Raw genomic sequence first — 25087 nt, forward strand, 5'->3', positions numbered from 1 at the left:
AACACCATGAAAATCTATGAAAATGTACATATGACATCATTTAGCTTAAATTACTGTTTTTAATTTGTATTTCTTTACATTATACGGCAGTAAAATCCGGGTGTTGTGTGCTTTATGGTTCAGTGTGTCATATAAATTCTATGAATGCCTGGAACAGTTAAAGATTGCTTTTCTATTAAGAAAAATATATATAATTTCGGTTACAAAATCAAGACATATCCCAGCATATCTTTTACTAAATGATGTGCAAATGTACAAAAAACTATGTTTGCCAAACCAGAATTTGAACAAAGTCTCCACAAGGTTCACTCATACCCATCACAAAGCAAACAGTGACAGTCAGAAATCGATATCAGTCCGTTCTCATCAGCGTAGACAAGAAATGTGTTCAAGTTTAGTGGGATGTGTGCATGTTGTTTTACTTCTCCATTCGCACGCATGCACGCACACACACACACACACACACACACCCACCCACCCACCCACCCGCACGCAAGCACACACACACACACACACTCATTTAAATGGAGAGGTAAAACCACAGTTCCCAACTCCCTCAATACCCAGTTAACAATGGAAACAAACAGAAAGTTACATTCAGTAACATAAAAGGCCATTAGCATGTCCATCTCATCATTTTGTAGGCGAGGTCAACAGTCAACTACAAAGGCAGCACTGGCTCAAAAGCAACAAGTTAAACTTGTTAGAATTACAACTTAAAATGTGTGCAATATATTGATGATTGTCCTATACAAATCTGTAAACCCCTACATATTGGGTGTATGCATTAAATGTGCATTTTTGATTGTTCCACAAGTTGTACCATAAAAAGCAATCACGTCACGTGTAAATATATTGCATTGGAACGTTTGCAATACTATGTTCTGCACTTCACATCATTCGAACATGTCACACTGCTTGTTGATACGATGTGTCTTTAAGGCACGTTTCACAAGTGAGACAAGATTTGCTTTTGCAAAATGCATGTCATCATATTATGTGCCAATTCTGACACTTTACCCTCACCTCCCTCCTAGTCCTGTACTGACATAATCAATATGTCTTTGTTTATGCAACATCCAGAGAAGCAGAAACCTGACCTGAAGTGAACGTGAATTACAGAATTGCACACAACACACGTCTTTGGCAATTGTGTAGCTTTGGTGATAAAACAAGTATTTTGAAAACTAAGCTCGATGCCTAGCTGCATAAACACACTCCACATTCTCGGACCTCGTTTGGTCCTAACCCCTGGAAGACCTCCCTCACTGAAAGAAAACATAAACATTACGGAAAAGTCAACACAGTGGAACCCTGAAAACCCATGTGTATGAATGGCTGGCGCGTCTTCCCCTGCATACCAACAAGAAGGTTTTATCCATAACATTTCTCAACGGGGTGAACGCACAGGTCACAGGCGCTTGGAATAGTTTTTGCACAGGACATGGTCTCGAACGTCTCCCCATCCACCGTTCTTCATGTGCGGCTTGTGGTCCACTGGTTCTGTGCCGCTCAGGACAAGAGACGGAGGGAAGAGGCTCTCTTTGGCCTTTAGGAGGGATTCCTCGGCCTTTTGCAAGGCCCACTCAGGCCTGCAGTTCTCCTTCTGATGCAGGCCGCAGTCCCCCGTGTGGAGAACCCTGGACCCCTGGGCCACCAGGACCTTGATGGGCTTCGATATGCAGGTCCCCGAGAGACGCTGCAGGGTCCAGTCCCAGTTGTAGTCGTCGTAGGTGCAGAAGTCGTTGCTGCAGCCCATCAGCTTGTAGTACATGTCTTTGGAGACGCCCATGCCGATGTTGTGCCTGGTGGACATCCACCCAGTGGTCAGCACCTTGTTGGACACCGCGGGGAAGTTGGCGATGGGGTCGTGGTTGCCCAGAGCCAACATGTCACAGTCCGAGCAGCTGCTCTTCCTGTGCTCCATCATCAACTTGTAGAGGTGGTAGAAGTCAGGCAAGATGAAGTTGTCCTCCTCCAGGAAGATTGCAAAGCCGCTGTAGCCCTGCATGACCTGCACTCGCTCCCACACAAAGTGCATTTTCCACCACCAGTGGTGTTTGGTTTGCGTGATGGAGGCTTCCCTGTAGTGTCCATAGGAGTCAGGGTGCTCGGCATTGAGGCATCCTGTTTTCTGGGCAGCAGCCTTGGCAATGTCCCGAGGGCAGTCGTTTGGATCCTGCCCAGGAAACTCACCGGGATACAGCTGAGTGCTGAAGGGGAAATAGATTTGCAGTACTTTGCAGAAAGTTATCCCGTGCACAATGGAATTGATTTCCTGTGAAAAATAGTCGTGGCTGAAGATAAGGAGGAAACTGTGGACCTCAGCAGCGTTCTCCAACGACTTGATGAGTAATCTGAGGTACTCAGGTCTGTTGTGGACCTGTACAACCAACACCAGGTGAGGCTCCCCCGGAAACTTATCCACATTGAGAATGTTCTGTTTGTAATTGGCAATATAAACGGACTGAGTCAAGTCTGGCACAGAACCAAAATTAAACTTAAGTATGTCACCCGAATGCCGACCCTGGCTTTCCTGTGCCGAAGTATTGGGTCTAGTAGGTGGTCTTTCATCGTCAGAAATTATTAATACACGTGTAGTAAACACGAGAGTCACAACTATGAAGGAAATACCCAGCAAAGCGAGCAGGTTCCTCTTGTTTAGTCGGAACCTCATTTTCTCGTCGTACAATGTAATCTTTGGATTAAAAAAATAACAACGGCTTTGAATCACCTACAACTCGACAGCTTCATTGTGAACCTTTTGCTCCGTACTCCGTCGTGTTTCTCCCCCTGTGCCCTGTGGTAATAAACTCCGGCGCATTGCTTCACAAGTCTTGGCGAGTGGGGGCACGAGTCGCAAATGAAGTGTCAAAAGTTCCTCAATGGCTTTCTTTCTTTCGCCGACTCGATTGTGTCCGGATCTCTGAGTACGGCGGTGTCATTTGCGATACAATCGCCGCTCCATTCTGCCAGTCACCACCTGTAAAACACAGCAGGACAAAAAGTGTCTGAAAAGCGTTCATAACTCGGCTTACGTTTACACGGAGATCGAGGCAGTATCGCCATTTAAATCAAGTTTTAAAAGAATATAAATTCACTTTCGTTGAGTTGACTTACCAGACGTAGGTGTCATGTGTCAGTGCTGCGCTCTCATACCAGGAAGAGAGGCTAATAGGACTATGAACCATCTTCTGGTTCTACAGTGACTTATTGACTGCTGACGTGTACAATCCAGCCAACGGGAACAGACTGTGGTTCCTGTTCAACGAATCGCTGGTCCACCTATACTTGTGTAATGTGAGACAGAAGAACCTACACGACTTTAGTACAGCCCTGTAGGCAGTGGTGGGAAAAGTACTCACATTCTTTACTTTAAGTATCAATACTGTAATGTAGAAGTACTCTGTTACAAGTAAAAGTCCGGAATTCAAAATGTACTTGAGTAAAAATACGAAAGTAGGATATAGTATCAAAATGTAGGCTGCTACTTAAAGTAGCCTACCAAAAGTAAAAGTAGGCCTAGTAATTAAGCAGAAATTAATGTCCCATTTCAAGTTTTCAAATGTGAAAGATATTTTTGAAAATATCATATCTTCAAGCTCACAATGCATCGCACCACAATCAACAAAGTAACTAGTAACTAAAGTTATCAAATAATTGTAGTGCTATAATATTTGTCTGTAGCGGTCGAGTAGTAGAAGTAAAAGTACAGAATGTTGAAATACTGATCCAGTAAAGTAAAAAGTACCTCAAAATTGTACAAAGTAGAGTACTTGAGTAAATGTACTTATAATAGCTACTTTACACCACTGGACAAGAACCTACACGAAAGTGTAGTAGCCTACAGCCCTGTAGGGCCATCTGAACAAAATGGAAAGAAAGACAGAAAGAAAGAAAAATGAAAATTGTATCTTTTAAACTAGTCGTGGCCTATAAGAATAGAGGAATTATCAGAGTCACTCATATCATGAAACCATTTGCATATAGTCTCATCATGTGTCTTTGGTATCAGTTGATTTGCATAGGCCTATTTACACTTTCAGGTTTGACATTTTGTCAAGTCAAGTTGGAAGTGGCTCTGTTCAATTCAATTGTTGCCACAGACATACCAAATGAGTCGACAAAAATCTTACCAGAAATACATAAAGAGCTTGCCCTGAATGACTATAACAGGTCTGTGTTGGATATTAATAATAACTTAAATAAATATGGATATGGATAAATCCATAACCAAAAAAAGACTCAGACAGCCATCTTAAATTGCTATATTTTGGAGAGAGCAGACAAGGAGACAAACAGTGAGCATAACATAGTGCCAGCTGGCTAAATTCTCTCTTTCTAAAATGGAGGTTTACATACAGTATATAATACAGCGTATGACAGTTAGATCGTGGGACTCATTCATTCGTTCCCATATCATAACAAGAAGACAGAGACACGTAAGGTCCTAGTAACTTTCCACTAACCTACCCGTGACTTGTAAATAGACTAAGCCCCCATGCTCCCCCCCCCCCTTTTTCTTTGTATTCTGCCTTTTGTATTTGATGTTATGCTTTTGAAACTGATATTATCCTAGATAAAGTACTATGTTCTATCCGTCTGTCTTTCAATGTTATATGAGATACTTAAAGTGTGGTTCCTGTGGAAATAAGCCTCGGCTTTCTAGGATCTCCTTTTAGTTGACCTTGTACCAGTGATTTGTACTGTCATGAAACTGTACTTTTTTCTATTGCAAACTTCTAATAAATTCTTCAATCAATCAATCAATCAAACCTGAACTTACAGTACCACCAAAACATGGTCTCCTATACTGTAAGTTCAGACAGTAGTTCACATAATATAACCTAATAAATGACTCATATAATTATGTATCATATTATTCATATCTAACAATCAATATTAATTGATAAAAGGATGATATTAACCATAACAAAATACCTAACAGTCTGTAACTCACCATTCCATTCCAATGAGATGTTCAAATGGAACCAAATGGACATTTGGTTTCATTTGAACACTCAGAGTTAAGGGCATAGCCGCCGCCTAAATGGCCAGTATTGCCATTGCAACACCACTTGCAGCTTAGGGGGTCCTTGCAAATAAAACATTCGAGAACCACTAGTACTAGTTGGACTCCTAATGTGCCATAGTGTCGTGGTAAATAAGTGTCATACATATTCTGAAGGAAACCTGGAGTCTTTACATTCAGTAATTTGGGTTTTATGCTAAAAATAAGAACAATATAATGTGTGTGTAAAAAAAAATAAAAAATAAAAAATTGCCATGTCTTTGCCACGAACACATTTGTCTGTGTATGGACATATTGATGACCAAGGGTTACGACAGAGACTTAATGAAGTTTGTTAAAGGGTGTTCCAACAAATGAGACATGAATACTATGTTTATTCATCTAAATGTAAAAAATCACACCCGTGTGAAGTGGAGCTGTGTGTGTGTGTGTGTGTGTGTGTGTGTGTGTGTGTGTGTGTGTGTGTGTGTGTGTGTGTGTACCGATTTGTGTGACATTTGAAGAAAATATGTAGGAAAAGGAGCAAAAAGTGTGTTTTGGAGAAAATTCAAGATGGCGGAAAATCTATCATGGCGCAAATGGGCGTGGCCTATATGGGGAGATGCGTCATGACCCAAGGAATCCAGGGAAAAAATATTTTTAATTTTCCGACCTACGGTTCAAGAGTTACAGGCCAAAACGTAAAGTGGGGTGTTATGGCGCCACCATGCGGCCAAATGACACAATTATTTTTTATTTAATCCTTGAAACCATTATGAACCTCCTCTCCAAGTCTTGAAACTCTAGCCCCTATGGTTTGCGAGAGACAAATAATTGAATGTGAGTTTTTGCGATTGCCATTATAAGTCAATGGGGAAAATTAATTCACTAATAAATTAATATCAATTAAACTATTGAACCTTTCTCTTAGCAAGTTACTAGCCCACTATTCCCGAGTAAGCCGGTCGATTTGACATATGGCGCGAGTGTGTGGTGGCAAAACTGTGGGACTAGTAGCGTGCCGAAGTCAGGCTACATACAGACACACACACAGACAGACACACAGACAGACAGACCCACAAAGCTACGTATAGGGAGCCTGTGTTTCACACAGCTCCAAAAATGGAGGTCTAGATCTTTACACTTCTTTTTTTAAAGCTAAGGGATGCTATATGGTAAAACAATAAAAGATAAATCACCTAGCTAGTATCTTAATCATTCTTAATTTATAATGACATTAAACTAATAATCAAAGTGCATAGGCTATTATTCAGTAAAAGTAGCTTTAGTCCTATATTGAATGGTTCCTTAAATGCATGGCTTGCTATAGATGCCAGTGAAAAGGTGATATAGGCCTAGAGAGACTCACTATGCACTGTTCAGAGTGCTAATACATGTGATAGATATATGCTATTGTGCAACAGTTATAACCAGGTCTAAACACAATCACATATGCCAGTCAACTGTTGGAATTATCAAGTTGGTACAGCTTTCAACCCAGCTGGGTCCTCACGCCTGATGAAGAGATGATACAGGAATTAATCAGATAAGGCATATTTTATAGGCTGAACAATCAACATGACTTAACTCAAACAAAGTAGTTTTATATTGCACTCCTACAAACACTGTTACAACACACGCACGCACACATGCGTGCGTGAGCGCACACGCACGCACGCACACACACACACACACACACAAAATGTTTCTCTAGCAAACAATAGAATGAAAGGACAGGATGGATATCCCAGCACGATATCACATGTTACAATGCCTCACGTAATAGGCAGTGCAGGCCCAGTACATTCAACGGTCCTACATAATGGTGGAATACATCCTCTCCGGGGTCCAGGAGGTTATCAGCTTTGGTGGTAGTGTAACACTCGTGATTCGAACCCGGTTACCCGGGTCTCCCACGTCAAAGTCCAAAATCTCAACCATTGACCCAAATGGACAGAGGGAGATACTAGACTTTTGAGGGCATCAGGCTGAGGCCGTGAGTCACTCTGCAACACTCACGCCCCTTTTGACCTCCTCTCATGGGGAAACCCGATCCGGGTCACGGCACCAATGTAATCCCCGGGATTCAAACCCGGGTCTCCCCAAAGGGATATCCCTATGGACCGAGGGAGATACATACTAGACCTTTGAGGCCATCATCAGGCTGAGGCAGTGAGTCACTCTGCTACAGTAGCGTGGATCCAGCCCACTCTCTGAGCGAACTGCCTCTCTTCACACAGCTTCAGTCTGATAATCACTAATCTACTTTGGTGGTGTTCATCAGCTAGTTGTTTAGAGGTCAGGTGTCTATAAGTTCAAAACAGTATTCTGGCCCGAATACTGTCATCTTTCTATAGGGTATCAATGTTTGTTATTTGACACAGGAAAGGTCATCTCAAAACTATAGGACATTAATAAGACACTATACAAAATAATACACAAATCAGAATCTAATGTATTAATGATTCTAATAATAGATCTAATACTAGTCTGTTATATAGGTTAATGGTTGCTTCTCTGCCGGTTATATAGGCCCACCAAAGGAGATGGAGATGGAGACGGCCGTCTCGTGCATCGGTTTGACAAATGCTAAAATACGCTATGAACAAAAAAGGTTTCAAAGAAGTACTGCTAAGTTCCAAGGTATAGACTGCAGACTTACAGAGAAGGAATTTCCAAGGCACTCCGTCGTTAGTGAAAAAATATATAGTTTATTTGAGCAAGGCAACAGAAAGGACCAACGCGTTTCGACCTTCTAGGTCTTCGTCAGGGTCTAACAATAGGCTGACTTCACAGCAAAGGCTGTTGAAATGAAGAATCGTTTCACTGAGCGAGGCTACAAGCACAGAGAGTTGGACATGTCTCTTGTTAAGGTAAAAACTATGGACAGAAAGGATCTCTTGAGCAGTAAACAGAAACGTTCTCAGAAAAGCAATGTTCATTTTGTATCCACATTCAGTAAACAGTCTGCACAAGTCCATAACATTATTAAGTGCAACTGGAGCATACTTCAGAGTGACCCTGACATGAAACTGATTTTCTCTGCATTACCTACTTTCGTCAACAGGAGGGCCCCCACTCTACAGAACAAACTGATGCGCAGCCATATGCCACCCAAAACCTCTTGGCTTCAGAAACCAATCGGTAACTTTCCCTGTGGTCACTGTACCCATTGTGATAATGTTCCCAAAACAAATGTATTCTCTGATGTGTACACCAATCACATTTACAGAATTAATCATTTTGCAAACTGTAACACCTCTTTCATTGTCTACCGCCTCGAATGCCCTTGTGGCCGTTTTTACGTGGGGAGAACAAAACGTAAATTCAAAGAGAGATTGGGCGAACACAAAACGGCAATCCGTACCAATAATCCACATTATCCGATGGCAGTACATTACCATGAAAAAGGACATGGGAGTCCCTCCTCCCTAAAAGCTGTGGCTATAGAAGCCATCCCCAGCGATGGCAGAGGAGGTGACAGACTAAAACGGTTGCTCCAAAGGGAAACCTTTTGGATTGTCACTTTAAGAGCCACAGTCTTCCCTGGTCTAAATGACGAAGTCGATTTTCTGCCGTTTCTCTGATACCCTCTGATTTTTGTTTTTTGTTTTTTGTTCATTTATTATCATTGGGCCCAATGTTTATGTTTATTTATTGCACTGTGCAAAGTATGTAATTTGGTTCTTTTCCCAATATGTTGTATCTATTTACATTTAATTTTAATTGTTCTATTTGGTTTGGTATTGGTCACTTGGTGTAGCCTTATATTTCTTTATTTTGTTTATTTGATCTGCTTGGGCATTTGGACATGTGTGCTCACTTTAACTGATGACGTCATTATGCAGATTGGCTATTTAAGAGTGGCTGATCAGCCTATTGTTAGACCCTGACGAAGACCTAGAAGGTCGAAACGCGTTGGTCCTTTCTGTTGCCTTGCTCAAATAAACTATATATTTTTTCACTAACGACGGAGTGCCTTGGAAATTCCTTCTCTGTAAGTCTGCAGTCTATACCTTGGAACTTAGCAGTACTTCTTTGAAACCTTTTTTGTTCATATATTCCTACCTGTATCACCAAAGAGCACCTGTCTCTGAGAGCCTATACTGATCCCTGCAGCGCTTCTTTTTTCTCTTTTTGCTAAAATACGCTAGTCTGTGCTTCTCTGCTCATACAATTAGAATTAGATTATAGGCTACAATAATGCCTCATTTTATACCACCTGAATGCTAGAGATGAGTCATCCAAGTGATTAGCAACCATCCATTCACATGCACCGCCTCTTAAAATAATTAAGTGTGCCTATGCATAGCATGGGGACACTTCTTGTTCTCGCTCATATTTAAGCCGGACGGACGGACGGACAGACATGGGTTTCCCCAAAGTTTGGCGCGCTACTCCTCCCACAGTTTTTGCACCAAACACTCGCGCCATATGTCAAATCGACCGGCTTACTCGGGAATCGTGTGCTAGTAAGTTGCTAAGAGAAAGGTTCTATAGTTTAATTGATATTAATTTATTAGTGAATTAATTTTCCCCATTGACTTATAATGGGAATCGCATTCAATTATTTTTCTCTCGCAAACCATAGGGGCTACAGTTTCAAGACTCGGAGAGGAGGTTCATAATGATTTCAAGGAATAAATAAAAAATAATAGCGTCATTTGGCCTCATGGTGGCGCTATAACAGCCCAGTTTACGTTTACCGTAGGTCGGAAAATTAAAATTCTTTTTTCCCTGGATTCCTTGGGTCGAGACGCATCTCCCGATATAGGCCACGCCCATTTGCGTAGGGATAGATTTTCCGCCATCTTGAATTTTCTCCAAAACACACTTTTGGCTCCTTTTCCTACATATTTTCTTCAAATGTCTTAAAAACCGGTACACATGATCTATGAAGCCACGCGATAAACATAGTCAAAGGATATTTCGATAGTTTGTACCGTTCGTTCGTAACGCGCTTCCAAAGTTTGCGGGAGGGGCCCGTTTCACAAACAATAGCCATAAATCACAAACAATAGGTCGAGTCAACACTGAATTTCAACCACAGGTCGGGGGTGGCATACTCAACGAATCCCCAAAAGCATTTCCACTTCGACCCCTAGGGGGCGTCACAAACGCGCGAAACGTAACCGTTTCGTGCCAGAACGCGTTTTTCACGGGGACCGACCCTCTCACGACGAAACGCGGACGACTCGGCGGACGGTCTCACGGTCCAAACCGCTGCACGAGGTCGCGCATTTAGCGAGCTGCAGGCACACTTGTCAAAATTGACCATGTCAATTCTAGTTCTATACTGGCACCATAGTACGTCTGGCAGATTAAAGAACACCTTGCCGGCAACATGATGTTGCTTGCATTATATTTTCTGGGAAACCGTAGGTATAACTGAATAGGCACTTGTGACTGGACACTCCTGTGTCATATGGGTCACACACACAGAGTTTGAGACCATATGGAAGGCTGGCGCCCGAGTTAGCACACACCGACAGACAGACAGACTGATTTCCCCCCTTGGGATTTTAAAGGTATCTAGACAGACACACACACAGACCGACAGATAGATAGATATATAGATAAATGTATTCTTCTGTGGAATGCCTTGATGTGGACAGACAATACTGCAGACTGTGAGACTGTAGCCACATTTAACAGCTATAAAGACTGGCACCATATACATGTAGTAGGTTGTAAACTACCAGTAAGACTCCCTAATCGGGAGATAAGCGACCGTTGGTCGCTTATCTCCATAAATAGAGCAAAAATGTGTTTTTCCAAAATCTTCCTGATCCATGTTGTTGACAGGTTTTCCACTACAAGGACCTGGGTAGAGTGGTGTGAAAGTGGTACTAAACAGGGTACTAAAAAGTATCCACTCTAGAGTAGGTCTGAGCTAGGCCACACAGGGCCAAACACTTCATAATGACTGATCACTCACTGACTTTTCATTTAGACTACCATGATATAGTTGTAATACATGATAATAGATTCTATTATGTTATAACCACTATTATAATCTATTATAGTGTATTATAATTATCATAGTAATACATTAATAATTTATAATGTATTATAATCACAGTTATAATCCATTATAGTGCATTATAATTTGTAATACAAAATTATATTGTATTATAATCACAGTTAAAAGGGTAAATTTGTTTCTTACCGATAGGGGTACTTTTGTGTAATGGAAAATGTAGATATTTTTATGTGGTGCGGTGTGGTGTAGTGTGGTGTGTGGTGTGGTGCCAATTCTGCAGTCGAAAAGGGGCTTATGTGGCCAGAATAAGATACTGCATTTGTGAAGCAGGTACAAGGCCAGTATACTGTGTAACTGTGTGGGTGTAGTGAAGCAGTGAATTGCTGAACAAATGACTATTTGTGCCCAATAAATATACTAAAAATATATCTAGTCCATTTCCTGTCAGTCTGCAGAGTAGAGTTTATTGTTGTGTCCTTGCTGAGGCAGCTGAATCACTTCCTTCCTGTTGATAACATGGTTAGATGAGAACACAGGCCGACCCCACCGACCCTGCCGAGAAGAGGTGCCAACCTGACAAAAAGGTTTTCATTCATAGGCTACTGGCTTCTGAGGAGTCGGTCAGTATGTCTGTTGCTGTGCTGAGGTTTTCATCACCACAGTATATCGTCGTTGTCGGGTGGAAACCTCGTATCTCCAAGTTTCAAATTTGTATGTTCTTTCGCAAAGCAAAGCCCTGCTTCATCATACAAGGCCGTCGCACAAAAGTAGTGAAAACAGCAGATCTGCTAAATGCAAAGCGAACGGTTTTGGACATGCAAGGTTTTCATCGGACAACGACGATATATATTTCTTTTCCTACAGCGCATTTTGTCTCTTGTTTAGATGCCCTCACATATGGGAAACAGTTGGATAAATTGAATTCATTTTAACTTTAATATAATCTGGTGGATCCAGCTGCTCCACACCAATAGACTCCCGATCTGAACAGACGGTTTTGTGCACAGACCAGGACTATTTCTAATTAAGAGTTGAGGTCGGCCTGGGCCGCTGGCCTTGCGGTCCGAGCACCTAGCTTGACAGTGTGACGCGGGTTCGAATCACAATACCGGCGACCTTTGCTGCATGTCACTCCCCGTCTCTCTCTCCCCATTTCCTGTATCTACTATATATATATAAACTTTATTACAGGCTCAAGGCCCACAGGGTAGAAAACAATACATTACACAAACAAGATAAAAAATAAAAAATAAACAAGAAACAGTACAGTACATTTACCCAGCCCCTCCGGAGCTAAAGAGGCACTCATGCCAGTGTCCTCTAATGGTAGAAGTGTACCTGACAGAGCTACATCCAGGGTCTGCCATTAGTCCAATTAATCCATTCAAGGAGCGATCCAGTCTGCACATGAATTTATAAGTCAGGTTTCTCAACAGAGCCATGAAGGTGGTGAGACCCAAAGTAACAAAGAGCTCACTGGCCCTTGTGCTCCTGGGTTTCTTTAGCAGAATGCAAAGGCAGTCATTGTAGGCTACTTGCAGCTTCCGTAAGCTCTCTTTCTTATACTTCACCCACAGAGGGGCTGTATAGAGAGGGGTGCAGTAAGCTCTAAACAGGTTAACCTTAACATCAGTAGTACAGTGGTGAAATTTACGAACCAACATATTACTATCAATAAAGGCATATTAAGCAAAACATAAAAGAGTTGAAGTCTATTCTACAAAAAATGCCTTCTAAATCAGTAGTTCTCAAACGTTTTCATGCCAAGGACCCTCAAAATGTAATGTATTCGGCTGCGGACCCCAGTCGTAAAATGTTTTGCAGGGACCTCCAGAAGAGAAGTGTTAAAAGATAAATAAATAAATTATTCTGGGTGTCTCTACCCACAGGTTGAGAACCACTGATCTAACATACCGGCCATGTACTGGGGTTGTGTACCTCCTGTCATCATCAGAGGGAGTGTTATGTTGTTTTTGGATTAGTTCCAGCCGCACTGAAATCAAGTTTAACTCTTAAGAGTGTCAAAATGGGCGCGTGGCATTTGGGACTTTGCTGTGCACGTTCAATCATCAGCGTGATGTCAAAGGTATTAAATGGGCTGCTTGATTTAAAGGAGGCTGAGTTCCACTTTATCAGCTCAGGAGGCACAGATGAAACTTGCACTGAAGCGCTTGGGTTCAACGCAAGAATGAGGAAATCGTGCACGACTTGCAAACTTCCAAAACTTCAACTTCAATACAGCCAGAGACGAGTACGATGGAGCTGAAACCACAACCCTCATTCACCAGGCACTGGTTGCACATACTGTAAAAAAAAACAACCACATATTTTAGTGTCACATCCTCTTGGCTTCTCACACAGGTGGCACCACTAACTCTAAAAAATGGTGACGTCAATTGACTCGTCATTAAAAAAACTAAAAAACAACATGTTAAAGAACAAGAGGACATGTCACAGTATCTTTCAGCATAAATTTAAGTGACTTGCTGTCTAGTATTATAGTTCCTATAAAGCTAAAAAGAATCCGTGGACTGTAAAATGTTTACTAGGCGGTGTAACCACATCTTTTTACTCTCTCTCTCTCTCATCACCAGGTGCAGCATTTGTGGGTGTATCCTGTACAAAGCAACAGTCGTAATCCAGTTTTCAGTGTACAAAAAAGAAAAAATCACACCCGTGTGAACTGAGCGGCGGTCGTGGAGGCTGTGCAACAGCACTACTGGGTGGGTGCAGCGGGGTTAGTGTGCTTTACAATGCTGTAGTTTCTTCACACACTCTAATTTATTTGCCCCTAAAACATTCAGTTTGTTAATAATAATAATAATACTTGACCACACATGCTGACCCACCCTTCCCCCCTGTGTGTGTGTGTGTGTGTGTGTGTGTGTGTGTGTGTGTGTGTGTGTGTGTGTGTGTGTGTGCGTGTGCGTGTGTGTGTGTGTGTGTATGTGTTTGTGTGTGTGAGAACAGCGCCCCTCCCGGCCGGACACACACACGGCCACGTATAGGAGACGGTGTGACCACCGCTCAAAAACAATAAAAAAACAGTGGTTAAGTGGTTACGTTATGAGTAAAAAAAATCAAACCTCGTTTGAAGTGGCCGTGTGTGTGTGTGAGCTTGCAGATCAGCTATTTTCGCCGTGCAACACACATGACAAAGTAGTCAGGCTTTACTTGCGAGAGGAGGAGATTCACAGTGCAGCTGCAGACAGCACCGCATAATCAACGTTCACGAGGAGCTGCTTGAAGTGCGTACTATTGGAGCATGTGAATGAAAAGAGAGACGAGAGGACAGACGACCGCACGGAGGCGCGGACCGCCGCATGAACGGCCGCCGAACGCCGTTCACGGGCGTCAGAATGATCGTGTTCGACAATTCGTTCATCAAGCGAAAACAAAGGACGTTCAGTTCACGTTCGCCCTTCACTGCGTGTGTCTGTGTGGAGCTGCTGCTGCTGCTCTATATCTCTTGACTGAGTGTGTGTGTGTGTGTGTGTGTGTGTGTGTGTGTGTGTGTGTGTGTGTGTGTGTGTGTGTGTGTGTGTGTGTGTGTGTGTGTGTGTGTGTGTGTGTGTGTGTGCGTGTGTGTGCGTGCGTGCGTGCACGAGAGAGAGAGAGAGAGAGTGTGTTGTCTGCCTGCCCTGCTCAATAGCGCCCCTCCTTTAACGTGTGTGTGTGTGTGTGGTCTGTGTGTGTGGTCAGGAGAGGTATGGCAGGCGACAGACATACACGGCCGGCCAGCCAGCCAGCCAGCCAGTAACATCTTGAAAGCGAATCACAGGAGCGGCGGGACCACCGCTCAAAAAGAAAAGGCATGACACAACCCGTCACTGACAGCCTATTGGATGGATGAAATCATGGACATTTTAATTTGGGGGTTTTATTGATTAATGGAATGGAACAGAAGACATAATGTGTATATACATGGCCATATATTTGTACATATAATGATCCTTTTTTCCCCCTTTTCTTTTACCCAATGGGTTCCAGGATTGCAATTCAACTATTTGCACAACTATTGGCTGTTGTTGTTTTTTGATATGGACCCCCTGTGTGATTCCTGAATAAAGATTATATATATATATTTGATGGTTAGGTCCAGCTGGTCTGTCAGTCAGGTCTTTATGGAGGACTTGAAGTTAACAGGGGCAGCAGGGCTCAGGGGTAGAGTTGCCGTCTTAGAACATGGAGGGTTCCCAAAGGGTTCCAAGTTCGATCCCAGGCTCCCCCAGAGTTAGTGTCGAGGAGTCCTTGAGCAAGACCCTGAACCCCTAGTTGCTCCCGGTGAGCAGGTTGGTGCCTTGCATGGTTTCCTCTGCCATCGGTGTATGAATGTGTGTGTGAATGGGTGAATGTAATGCACAATCTCTGTAAAGCGCCTTCGATTTTTACCAACATGTCCTTTCCCATAGAGCTTAAATGTGATAGGTACAAAGTCTGTGGAGCTCCCTCTGGTGGAATAAGTGTGTGCATTAATAACCATAAGTAATTGGCAAGGTATTTGGCAATTTTGACAATCCCATGGACCATACAACATTTTAATATGTTCTCCTTCACTCTGAGACACTTATAAAATGAGCAGGGAGAAAGTGTGTTCTGGGGTGGAGTTCAAAGATTCTTTGGGATGCTGGTGTACCAGGGTGTGCAGGCGTAATCAAAGTGGCAAGTGCCCAAGCCAGCATTTTAAGAGACAGCATTTTAAGATTGTTTCTATGTGGATATTCTGACTAGAAATGTTATTTTTGTGTCATACTCTCTTCAGATAGTATGTTGTCCAGTATATAGCCTATCATTTATTGATGTCTTCTTTGGCTGTAACTACAAACTATATACTACCACTCTGAACCCAGAGGACTTATTTAGTTTAACATTAGACCCAGGAAACATAAGAAGAGTCAGTGAGGGCATACCAAACCAAACAAGGTACAGCTCACATAGACACACCAGAGACATTACACAGAGGAAAGAATAGATAAGAGACCAGAAGGAGAGAAGATAAAAGACAGAGACTGTCATAAAAACAAACAAACAAGAGAAAAACAGGCAAAGATCCTGGCACATCACATTTTCTAGACTCCTGCTAAATCCAAAGAACAGACTAGGACCTCATTGTGTACAAAGTATACCAGTAGGCCTATAGATGTTCTTCCAAATGACCAATCATTGATATTGTGTGTAGTTCACACAACAAGCTCACACATTTCTATATGATTAGGCCTATGATTCATATCACACACACACACACACACACACACACACACACACACACACACACACACACACACACAATACAGTAAACATTTTAAATACGTATTTCAAGCAGGTTATTTGAATTTAAATTGTTGCTTTTTTTCCCTTCTTTTTTTAACTGATTTAACGTGTCCTCTTTGTACAGCCTTTTGGTCAACATTTGTTGTTTTTAAATGTGCTTTATAAATAAACGGACATGGCAAACTCAAGTGCTAAAAAACTAACAGTGTATTCCCTAGCCATTAATTTGGCTTGAACTGGAAAGACTGTTTGTTAAGAGCTCACTGCCCTGTCAGGGGACGCACCAGAGTCCAGAGAGATAAACTCCAGACCCTGAACATGAGTCAAACCACGTTCCCAACCTATGAGTCATCCCTGGGTCATTGCATGTTTTCATTTCAGTCGCTGGGTGGCAGCAGTAGATCACATTATACTTCAAAGATCCCAGTGTCCTGAGTTTTCTCCCTATTCCTTTGCTTGCTGAAGGTTTAATCCTAAGTATTTTAACGAAGTTGTAAACAAGCAGGTAAATGACAGTTTCATATGGAGCCATTTGGCTCTGCATGAAAGAACCATGTGGCAAAAAAGTGAAGAGACAAGGCACTCTATAGTGGAAAAATTAAAAAGCCTTTAATAGGAATGTATGGCAAGAATACAAAATACGTCTAAGAGTTGAGGCAACAATGCCTTGTGCCTTGGTATCTTCACTTTTTGCCCATACCAAAGAGCACCGTGCTGGAGATCTTTATCCTATTACATGAAGTGAGCTGAAGTACTTTCTTCAGTATAATATAGGACTATATTTTAAATTAATAATAGAATTAACTTCCTCTTTTAGGCCAGGCAAATGTTCTTGCTTCTTTTTAGGACCAGGCCTGGTTATAAACACAGATGTTCTTGCTTCTTTTTAGGACCAGGCCTGGTTATATACACAGATGTTCTTCTTGCCTCTTTTTAGGACCAGGTTGTGTAACGCGAACATCGGCTGAACTACACAGTTGTTCTGTATGACAGCACAGTTGTGCTTTCCTCTTTCTGGAGTAGTTTATACTGTATACAGATGTTTTTGTCAGTTTCTGAACCTAGTTATGTACAGCTGTTCTGCAAAGAAAAAAGACAAAGAAAAAAAGAAAGTTGCAATTGTAATTTATACCATATCAAAGCTGTACACTCTGGCTTTGTGAAACCAACATATTCAAAACGCAGAGCATGAACTGATAGAGTGAAGTAATGCAAATTGGGAATCACTATGAATGCAGTTGAAGATGCAAAATCCTTGTCTACCCATGTTGGTACTTAAGGGTTAACTCCAGGGATGCAGTGGCCATGAGACACCAAACTGCTGTTTGTATTTAACTCACTTTAAGTCACTTTTTGTGTCCGAGCCAAAGCACACCAATGGGCAAGTCAAATGTCTCTTGAAATAGCAGATCTACAAGCTCACAATGTGTGGCAATGTGAGGCGTTGTGAGCTTGTAGATTAGACTATTTTTGCTTCTCAGATGAAACACCCTAGCATCGACCTTGAGCCTCTCAGACAATACACCCAAGCATAGGCTCTCTGAGCCTCTCAATACACCCTGAGCATTTTGTATCCACGTTGCATCCATCATCCGTGTCTCGCATTAGACACACAATGTCCGCATCCCTCTAAACAAGAAGAATGTGGAGCTAATCAATGAAAGGCATCAATTATTGTGCTCTTGAAACCAAGTTTCAGTGAGTCTGTAGTGTAGCCTAGCCAAAGGATCAGGGGAAGTGGTAGTAAGCAGGCAGATTCAGACTGCAGTTTGTTGTCAGAAGTGAACACATGCTGTCCTTAACAGCTGTGTTAAGTTGTGTAGTTAACTTGGGATAGTGGGAGGGTGGGCAATTCACACCTCTCAGTGCTACTAGCCAAATACGGTTAGTATTTAATAAGGTTAACACTGCATTCTTAAGGCAGGAAAATGACGTGTCCACCATTCTCATTACCATGTTCTCTACATTACCAAAGAGAAAATGTCAACACATGAACACTTCATAAACCAATAAATACATGAATAAATAACAAACAAATACATTTCACGTCAGTTGGTTTGGCTCAGTGACATCAGCAGTGATGTCACTAAGCTTATGAAAGTGAAGAGATGCTGGGCATCGCCCTCCAAACATTTTGTTGATTATGAACAACAACAAAAAAACAATAATGGATGCTTAAACTTGTAAAGATAATTCACCCTTTGTCAAGTCCCGCCCGCTGTCCCGCCCCTCTTCACACCCATTGGTTGCTGTGTCTTTGTGGGACACTCGGTGGGACATTCCATCCACTACCATTTTAATTCAGTTGTTTCATATTGTTATTCTGTGTGTTCAATTCTAATGTCAAACTTGGTTTCAGTCAAATGGAGCTGCTCAGTGGCAGTATAGTGACTCAGCATGTTTTTAAATGTTTTTAAAAAGGCTGACAAAGGGTGAATTGAAATTAAACAATCCTTAAGTTTGCTCTTCAATAAAGATCACTGGAATTAAAGCTTGCATATGTCTTTTCCCTTCACTAAAGTTCATCACAAAAAATGCAAGGGTTAGGGTTGCAAATTGTAATTAAAAATGTAACCCTTAAGTATTAACACCCTTAATACAAACAAAGCGACATTATGGACGCATAAAATAGAAGCAAAACAAAGCACATGTAAAAAAAAAAGGGACAAAACGTTGAGATCACACCCAGGTTTGTCAATTGTAAAAAATCTGCTCCCTGCAGGCCCAGCCTTCTCCGTACTTGAAAAGACAAACATTGTGCTCTATGCACTGGAATTTGATTACTTTTTTGTTTTGCACTCAGAACTCTATGTATATTTGACTAGATGTATGTAAGTTTTCAATATACCTACTGCTTAAGGTAAGACATGCTCCTTATGAGTTTCAAGGATTTAGTTATAAATCTCACACTGTTAAAGAGTGGAGTCTAATTACTATTAGACATTATTGACATTTTCTATTATAGTGTAATTAGTACCAGTGATAGAAGGACAAGCTATCGAAACTCATGAGTTCAGGTTTCATGACAAGGAAAGATACAGCCTTTAAAAAAAAAAGAAAAAGGGAGAAAAAAAAAGAAAAATGCTTCATTTCTACAGAGGAAGCAGCAGAAGAGCCCTTGGACATGCCGTTATATTTTTCCTGGCCAACGATAATGTTACAAAAGCATGTTCCAGAAACGTCAAGCTTCGCCATACTGTATCTATAAATGTGCAGAATCTCTGTAAGTACTCTGACAAGAGGATTAGCTCTAGTATTAACCAGTCGTGTAAAGTAAGTATATTTACTCAAGTACTGTACTTAATTAATTTTAATTTTGAGGTATTTTTAGTTTCCTGGAGTATCTCCAATTTTCAGTACTTTTACTTACTTACTACTCCACTAAATCTCAGAGGCAAATATTGTACTTTTACTCCACTATAATTATTTGAAAACTTTAGTTACTATAGATTTTGATTATTATTACAAAACATGGATTAACCACTTCAGCCATATACATTTCGGCCTTTTGAAAATAGCCGTTCTACAAGCTCACAATTGCGAGCTTGTAGTTCTGCCATTTTCAAAAGATTTTGACATTGACATTCATTTGAAAACTTGTGAAACAACAAAGCAGATTTTCAAAGTATAAAAAAGCATTCCCCAAAAACGTATATTATCAGTGGACAAAGCCATGAAAATCTGAGTGAAATCACCCTGTAAAACAATGAATTACATCATGTAGTTGAGACTCTAGTCTATTCTGACTTTATCGACTGTTGAGTTGTAAAATTATTGTGACTGTCAGGGAGCAACTTAGTATAGAAACGTGCGTCACATGCTGTGACACTTTGCTCTCACAAGTAACTCTGCCATACTTGTGCCTAGCAACGTGATTTCAACTTTAAAACGCTCACACGACTTGGCCCTTTTTCCGGCCAATAGGGACGAGCTGTAATTGTTGAAGCCCCGCCCCCTCTGTCTACTAAACGTGTGCAGCAGCTGTCACACTTTGCTCTCACACGTAACTCTGGCATACTCTTCCATAGCAACGTGATTTCAACTTTAAAACGCTCACACGATGTGCCACTTTTTACGACCAATAGGGACCAATAGGGACGAGCTGTAATTGTTGATGCCCCGCCCCCCTGTCTTCCTATTGGCTGGCCTTTAAACAGCCATAACTCCAGTTCGCAGCATGGTACTGTCTCAAAACTTGGTGTCTGGACTTAGACCACCATAGGGATGAGCTGCAATTGTTGAAGCCCCGCCCCCTCTTACAAGACTGTTGTTTCCGCATGCCCTGGCGGTCGCTTCTAGCCCTTAGGGCGTCTTACTGGTATATATAGTATGCCGTATACACAATCGGTAACTATGGAATGCTTGAGGTTACACCATGCAGAACACCAAAAATATGAATTTACAACATTGTTACATTCATATTGTCTATTGCAGTGGTTCCCAAACCTTTTAGCTCGAGACCCAAAAGAGAAATTTGACGCTTACCCGGGAGTCGGGACCCAAACTAGTGAAAATAGCAGATCCACAAGCTCACAAGCTTGTAGATTGACTATTTTCACTACTTCTTAATTATTATAATATTCTATTTAAGGAATTTATTTTGTGTTTGTTTGAACATTTATACAAAATAAAATAAATTTTCTATGAAAAGAAATGGGATTTTACTCGAATCGTGACCCATAAAAATTGGTCTGTGACCCACAAATGGGTACCGACCCACTGTTTGGGAAACGGCGGTCCTATTGTCATGATCAACAGTGAATACATGAGTAATGTCAAGCACAAGGGAACAATCAATCCACAGCACAATTGTGCACGTGTTTCCTTCTGCTGTAGTACCCCCCCCTAGAATAATAAACGGCATGAATCAAAATAAGCACCACAAAAAACATAAACAGAAAAATACTTGCACTGGCATCCATTTCTGGGTTATATAACCCGCTGTGAGGTACAAAATGCATTATCTCACTTGCCGAGTCAGGGGCCAAATTTCTAATGTTTTCTCTTCTCCCTCCTGAGGCACCAGAGTTCCTCTTGCAGCAAACCTGTCCAAAACAAACTAGAAGAATGTGCTCAGTAGAAAGAACACAGACTTATTAACGCTGACCTCTTTGCGCTGGGACACCTTGTGAGCTTGAAGATCTGATGTATTCGTTGTACAGTATCGTCCCCTTTTGGACAATCATAGTGAAAAGTGGGTTCGTTTTTCTCCCTTGGACCGGGACCAACCTTTCCACCAAGTTCTACCATATTCATAAGATCATAACTGCTTGAGATCCTGATAACAGACTGTCAGATGGTCACATAGAGGCAGAAACATTACCTCCATTGGTTGAGGTAAAGATTTTTTTTTGAAAGAAAACAACTGGTTGTTGTGGCAAGAAGATGAGACTGCAGGTAATTAACAGTTAGAACTATATTATAACCAGTAAGACTCCCTAATCGGGAGATAAGCGACCGTAGGTCACTTATCTCCACAAATAGGGCAAAAATGTGTTTTGCTAAAATCTTCCTGATCCATGTTGATGACATGAGTGTAGACATACTGTGTAGTGATTTTCGTGATTGTAGGGCAAAATCTGTAGGAGCAGTGTCCAAAAATGTGTTTTTAAAAATCGGCCTGGAGGTGGCGCTATATGGGAGAGATTCATGTTGATGGGATGAGTGTAGACATACTGTGTACCGATTTGCGTGATTTTAGGGCAAAAATTGTAGGAGCAGTGTCCAAAAATGTGTTTTGCAAGAATCGGCCTCATGGTGGCGCTAGAAGAGGGCCATGTGAGAAATGAGGGGTGGGGTCTCCGCGCCGGCAAGGCGGACGAATAGGTACCGGCCCCGGCTGTCCCGGTCGCTCCTAGCCGGAGTTACGGCATTTTATGTGAGCTGCAGTGTAGGGGGTCCTCCACTGGGGGCGCCACCACTTTTGCATCCGTTCTGGAGCACCAGGAGTGGGTGGTCCCCGGGAATTCCCCGTGAGCAGCCCCGTTGGGGTGGTCATTTGGTCAGTTTAGCAGATTTGGTCATTTTTAACATCTGGGGGTCCCCCAGGGACCTGGGGGTCCCTGGAGCTCCGGGGGTCCTTGGAGGTTGTAGTTTGGCAGGCAAGGAACGTGTGTGCAAAATTTGGCATGGATCGGGGCAACGGTTGTGGAGATATGAGCAGGGCAAGAGTGTGACGTGTGACGTGTGACAGACAGACGGAGTTACTTACTTACTTACACTTTGTGGTGGTTTTGATAGTAAAGTGCGACCTACGGTCGCAATAAGCAGTATTTTCCTGTAATTAACAGCCATCACAAGCAGTATTTCATTGTACATTTGTAATCTGCCCCCCATATCTACAGTGTTACTCTAAACATGCCTCATTTTCTTTTCAATTACTTTTCAAATAACATTTCTATTTTGATGTTTCTCAACCAAGCACAAGCTTTCTTTCCTCTTACAATGTGTTACTGGGTAAGAAAGAAAGCACTTTCTCGAACGGGCATTAAATCTCTTGGATCTCTTCAAAGAAACGTTGTTATTTCATGAACGATCAGTTATACACGTATTTCCTCACACAGTCAAATCTGATTGAATATGTGTATGACTTGACTAACCTCCTAAAACGTCTTCTAAAACTGAAACGTAAAATAGGCAGAGGAAGATAAAGTAGCCTGCGCTATCTCTCTATATTAGAACAAAAATGTTTTATTACGAAATAAAATTTGAATTTTCTGCGGTGAGTCTCATAGAACATTTCGTTAAGAAACAATGTGCCTTTGTAGCAACGACCCTGACTGAACTGAACTGTTGAAAACACTGTCACAACAATGAGTAATAGCTTTTGATAGATGAATTGAGTCCCAACTCCCAAAAGGATTCACTGACATGTGATTTAAACACGTTCTCATATGCTCTGCAGATTCATGCACATTTTTAAATCCTAATTGTTGAGACTCGTGCAGAGCCTATGTTATTGTATTAGTAAGTTCACATGAACTAAAGCTGGTTTGATGTATATTCAGCCTCCACCCTATAAAGTAATATTTGGCTCTGTCCAGTACTATTCACAGTCCAGTGGCTGAGTGGGAAATGAATACCAGACAAGACAACGCATTGCCAATCAGTGGTGGAAAGTAACTAAGTACAGTAGACTTGAGTACAGTTTTGAGGTATTTGCACTTTACTTTATTTCCAATTTCTAATAGCCTACTTTTACTTCTACTCCGCTACACCCAAATATTGTACTTTTACTCCCCTACATTTATTTGAAAACTTTAGTTACTAGTTACTTTGTAGATTTAGATTCTTCTTACAAAACAAACATTAACCACTTCAGCTCTATATACATTTCGGATCTACAAGCTCACAATGCGTTGCTATGCGATGCATTGTGAGCTTGTAGATCTGCTGTTTTCAAGAACTTTTACTTTTGGTAGTTAATACTTCATTTTGATACCAACACTTTTGTACTTTTACTCAAGTAAAGTTTGAATTCCAGACTTTTACTTGTAACAGAGAATTTCTACATCACAGCATTGATACTTTTACTCAAGTAAAACATTTGAGTACTTTTTCCACCCCTGTTGCCTATGCTGGAAATCATTACTGGGCGTTTTATGTTCCATATTCCCGGCTATGATGATTTTATTATGATGCTGTGTTTTCTTGTAGGAGTTCCGCCATGCCAATATGGCTGGTTAGATTAACTCTGAAATGCTACAGATCAAATTGCTTCGCTTTGTGTCTCCCGTCGTTAACAACACCAAGCGAAACCTGGCCAATAACCAGATTTCGCAGCACCAATCACAAGATGAATGCACGTTGTACTTGTAAACTAAAGTTATTGCTGAAATCACACAACTGAGCTGTACTGCGAGGATTATGTCTAGTCTGAAATCCATCATATAATGCACACGTTGATGCAAGTTGTAAAAAGAAAATGCTATACCAACATTTATGCCTTACTTTGTGACTAGTTTTGAGCTGAAGTAGCAACAAACAGCCGATCTACAAGCTCACAATGCACTGCAAGTAGTGAGCTTGTAGATCTGCTATTATTCGCTTTGCATCATCGCATTTTATTTTCCCAAAACAGAGACGGCAGGTTGAAAGCGGTTAACATAAGATTACTGTCGGTCTGCTATTATCGCCCAGAGACACCAAGACTCAGGGACCATAGCAGAGGAGGAACAACAAATAGTACTAATTGTAACATAATCTAGTCACAGATGACCTCATTGTGCACGCATAACCAGTGACTCAATGGGGCCTCCCTGCTAGAGGTCCAAACAGCTGTTTCTGCTTAGAGAAGTACTGCGAGTTAGCTGTCATCATATTGTATAGCTGTGTGTGTGTGTGTGTGTGTGTGTGTGTGTGTGTGTGTGTGTGTGTGTGTGTGTGTGTGTGTGTGTGTGTGTGTGTGTGTGTGTGACTGTGTGTGTGTGTGTGTGTGTGTGTGTGTGTGTGTGTGTGTGTGTGTGTGTGTGTGTGTGGCGCGCGCGTGTGCGTGTGTGACTGTGTGTGTGTGTGTGTGTGTGTGTGTTTGTGTGTGTGTGGCGCGCGCGTGCGTGTGTGACTGTGTGTGTGTGTGTGTGTGTGTGTGTGTGTGTGCGCGTGCGTGCGTGCATGCATGCGTGCGTGCGTGCGTGTGCGCGTGCGTGTGTGCGTGTGTGCGTGCGTGTGTGTGTACTGTGTCTATCTACCTGTGTGTGTGTATCTGTGTACCTTTGTCAGCGTGTCTTTGTTTGAGTGTGCATGTGTGCAAAATGCGTTCACATGTCTGCTCTGTGTGGAAAAGTACGTTGTGTGCTGTGCATGGCTTTTTCCTGCATGTTTTC

General features: G+C 41.8%; 1 protein-coding gene and 1 long non-coding RNA gene across 2 annotated transcripts; one reads left to right on the plus strand and one right to left on the minus strand.

The window, feature by feature from the left end:
* Positions 1 to 465: 465 nt before the first annotated feature.
* On the minus strand, positions 466 to 3215 carry LOC308300155 (alpha-1,6-mannosyl-glycoprotein 2-beta-N-acetylglucosaminyltransferase). The gene is made up of 2 exons (XM_080743960.1): positions 3121 to 3215; positions 466 to 2983 (listed from the first exon to the last, which is right to left on the minus strand). Exon 2 carries the CDS (start codon positions 2675 to 2677, stop codon positions 1412 to 1414), a length of 1266 nt encoding a protein of 421 aa, XP_080600086.1. The 5' UTR covers positions 2678 to 2983; positions 3121 to 3215; the 3' UTR covers positions 466 to 1411.
* On the plus strand, positions 2266 to 14925 carry LOC308300156. The gene is made up of 3 exons (XR_013962809.1): positions 2266 to 2401; positions 13589 to 13717; positions 14697 to 14925. It is a non-coding gene; the product is annotated as an uncharacterized lncRNA (long non-coding RNA).
* Positions 14926 to 25087: the final 10162 nt, after the last annotated feature.

The sequence above is a fragment of the Nannobrachium achirus genome (genome assembly GCF_963921795.1).
Source record: "Nannobrachium achirus genome assembly, chromosome: 16".
NCBI classification, from domain to species: domain Eukaryota; kingdom Metazoa; phylum Chordata; class Actinopteri; order Myctophiformes; family Myctophidae; genus Nannobrachium; species Nannobrachium achirus.

What these genes read in the sequence shown, in the direction of transcription:
- LOC308300155 (XM_080743960.1), bottom strand. Translation starts at nt 2,677, where the DNA reads ATGAGGTTCCGACTAAACAAGAGGAACCTGCTCGCTTTGCTGGGTATT.